This window comes from Mandrillus leucophaeus, unplaced genomic scaffold (assembly GCF_000951045.1).
Source record: "Mandrillus leucophaeus isolate KB7577 unplaced genomic scaffold, Mleu.le_1.0 Scaffold202, whole genome shotgun sequence".
Lineage (NCBI taxonomy): Eukaryota > Metazoa > Chordata > Mammalia > Primates > Cercopithecidae > Mandrillus > Mandrillus leucophaeus.
The window spans coordinates 2772476-2775242 of record NW_012102055.1 but is presented as its reverse complement, the minus strand read 5'-3'; the positions used below and the strand labels follow the sequence as shown (position 1 = coordinate 2775242).

Below are 2767 nucleotides of genomic sequence, written 5' to 3'. Positions count from 1 at the left end.
TCACCGTGTTAGCCAGGATGGTCTCGATCTCCTGACCTCGTGATCCGCCCGTCTCGGCCTCCCAAAGTGCTGGGATTACAGGCTTGAGCCACCTCGCCCGGCCGATTCTGCTCATTTCTTAAGGTTGCTACTGAGTTAACTGAGAAACACAGCTGAGTGCTAATCTAGATCAACAAAGCTGACTCTATGAAAAAATACAACCAGTCTTCTCTCTGCCTGGGCTATTGGGGCTCATTCACATTCCAAACAGAAATTCCTCTCTGGTGCACTTCCTTACTTCGTGCCAAGAGCTACAGGCCCTAGGGTCCCACGTGTTCCAGCAGGTTTCTTCTGCCTTTTAATAACACATTTCTTATCAGTAATTTCAGCTGTGACATTCCTGGTTTAAGGAAAATAACTTCTCATGAGGAAACTATCAATTCTAAATTTTAGTGGTACAAATACAAAACTATAGGATGCCATTAAAATATTTTTATGTTGCTTGTTTGGAAAGCAGACAATAGTTTGGTGGTTGCTACTAATTAACTATCTTAGGAAGGCAGTTAGCTCTTGCATATATAATCCTTGCCCCACACAGCTGAGGAATGTTATAAGGAGCTAAGGCCTTGACCATTTCTGCTATATCCAGTACCACTTGTATATACTTAGTATTTTTCTTTAGAACGTGTGACATGTTTAATGTGTTACACAGTTTTAAGAGTCTGGATTAGGGAAAAGACGACTTAAACAGAAGCCTAGGCTTCTATTAAGCCAAAGGTCAGTACACTATTCTTAAAATAAAAATAAAAGAGTTTGTGTACCACTAAGAGTACATGTACTGCACTTTGGGAAGCCTGGGTAAAGGAATGATGTAAAACTTTCCTTTAACAAAAGACCCCTATATAATTTACGGGACCAGCTAATTCACCGATGCCAATGGTGTTTTTGAATGGAATATTAAGTTTAAGGAACCTATTCTCCTCACTTGTCCAAGTTAGTAAATTAGAAGTTGAAGTTTAAAGTGTATTTATTCTCAGATCCTTATGAAGAACCTCTGATTATCTCAGTTTACCAAGGTCTAAATGTAGGTCATGTGTTCTGGTCTGCTCCAGGGTCTTTAAATTTACGAGTCAGTTGACGCTAATAAGTAGGGCAATGGGTATTTACTAGATTCTAAACAGCATATCTAGCAAACAACTAGAATTCTGTTACCAGGTGACTTTTTTCCATAATCAAGGAAAACAAGCAATTCTAATATTGTTGGTAGCTCATAAAACAAGTGAATTTTATGTATTATTTAGTCAAATTATTTGATCTATTTTAGTTTCATCTGTAAAATGTAGGTAACAGTATCTATACTTCACAGGACTATCATGAGGATCAAGTGAGTTAATACACATAAAGTGCTATTTAATGTTAATTACTATCTGAAGGGAGTTCCTTGCTATTAAGTCAAAAAAACAAAACAAAACCTCATTCTTTTGACACCGTTGCTCTCTAGTCTAGAAAACATAGCAAACATACAGAACCAGAATTGAGATAATTACTTGAATTATATTCTTTAAAGCCATCTTCTCCCAGTTCCAGAATCATCCGCTGTTTCCACCTCTCCAACCAGAAAACCTGTTGTTTTGTCATGGTCTGCTGAAGCACTCGGGTCACACTTGGTATCACACTCCTTTGCAAGGGGATTTTCAAAGGAACTGAAGGATCACTTGCATTTGGTTTATCACTTCTCTCTGGGTTGAAGATAGGAAACCAGTTTTGTGGCACTCGTCGGTTCTCACCTTGCTTTGGCGGCTTATGCTTGCTCACAGGTCCACAGAGTAAAGCACCTTCCTCCACCGATCCTGGGGTGTGGGCGACGCCTCTGGATGACAAGACAGACTGAACTAAATTAGAATATTTTTCTTGGTCCACTTCTTCATATGGGTTCACTTTTTTCTTCCGGCCACAAGAGTAAGGGGAAGTAGAGAAAGCCACAAGGGCAGCTAATTCCACAGAAAATCCCTTTGAACTCCTGAGCTGCCTGCAAACGGTCTGAAATAACTTCATCTTCATTCAGATTTGTTTTCACTTTTCTCTAGTCTATTTGCAACGGTCGAGGCCCTTTATGTTCGTATTCCTATTAGAGAGAACACAACCATCAAGGCGAAAGCTGCATGAGAATAACATTGCACATCAAAATTGTGAACTTTTTCGACATGATTGGACAGAGCTCTTTCTTAAGAAAGTCGACAGAGCGAGACCCTGCCTCCAAAAAAAAATTTATAAATAAATTAAGACTCTCAATACCCGAAGGACTGGCACATATTAAATACGAATTAGCAGACAGCTTGGGGCAAGACGTCCCCCGTCTCTAATATGCAGGAATGGGACGCCCAGGCAGGGAGGCGTGTGCGAGACACGGAAAATCACAAAGATGGAGCCCGTCCCATGGCGGCCACACAGTCCTAGGTGACAGACAATTACTGATTCCTAGACACCAGGCTCTCTGCTAAGTATTCTGTATGGATACTTCTCATTTGGTCCTCACACCCTCTACCGTGGGTCTAGAATGAACCCGTTGCACAGACGTGGAAATCGGGTTGGAGGGTCCAGTCGCTCGCCGGTCAGAGCTGGTGGCGGCGCTGAGGTCCCATTATTGTGACCGCAAAAAGGCGCCTCCCTCTCCGCCGTGGGCACGGACCCCTGGCAGGGCCAGGACGGCGGTGGCCCTTGGGGCAGGAGTCTGGATTAGAGAAAAGAGGACTTAAATAGAAGCCCAGCCTACGGCCAGTGTCGGTAC

At 42.4% G+C, this 2767-nt stretch overlaps 1 protein-coding gene across 1 annotated transcript in view; it reads right to left on the bottom strand.

The window, feature by feature from the left end:
* MGME1 (mitochondrial genome maintenance exonuclease 1) overlaps positions 1-2767 on the bottom strand; it is a 29451-nt gene that overhangs the window by 26428 nt on the left and 256 nt on the right. The window contains exon 2 of the mRNA XM_011979485.1: positions 1527-2104. Coding sequence (XP_011834875.1) covers positions 1527-2040 — 514 coding nt within the window. The 5' untranslated portion in view covers positions 2041-2104. The remainder of the gene's footprint in view (positions 1-1526; positions 2105-2767) is intronic.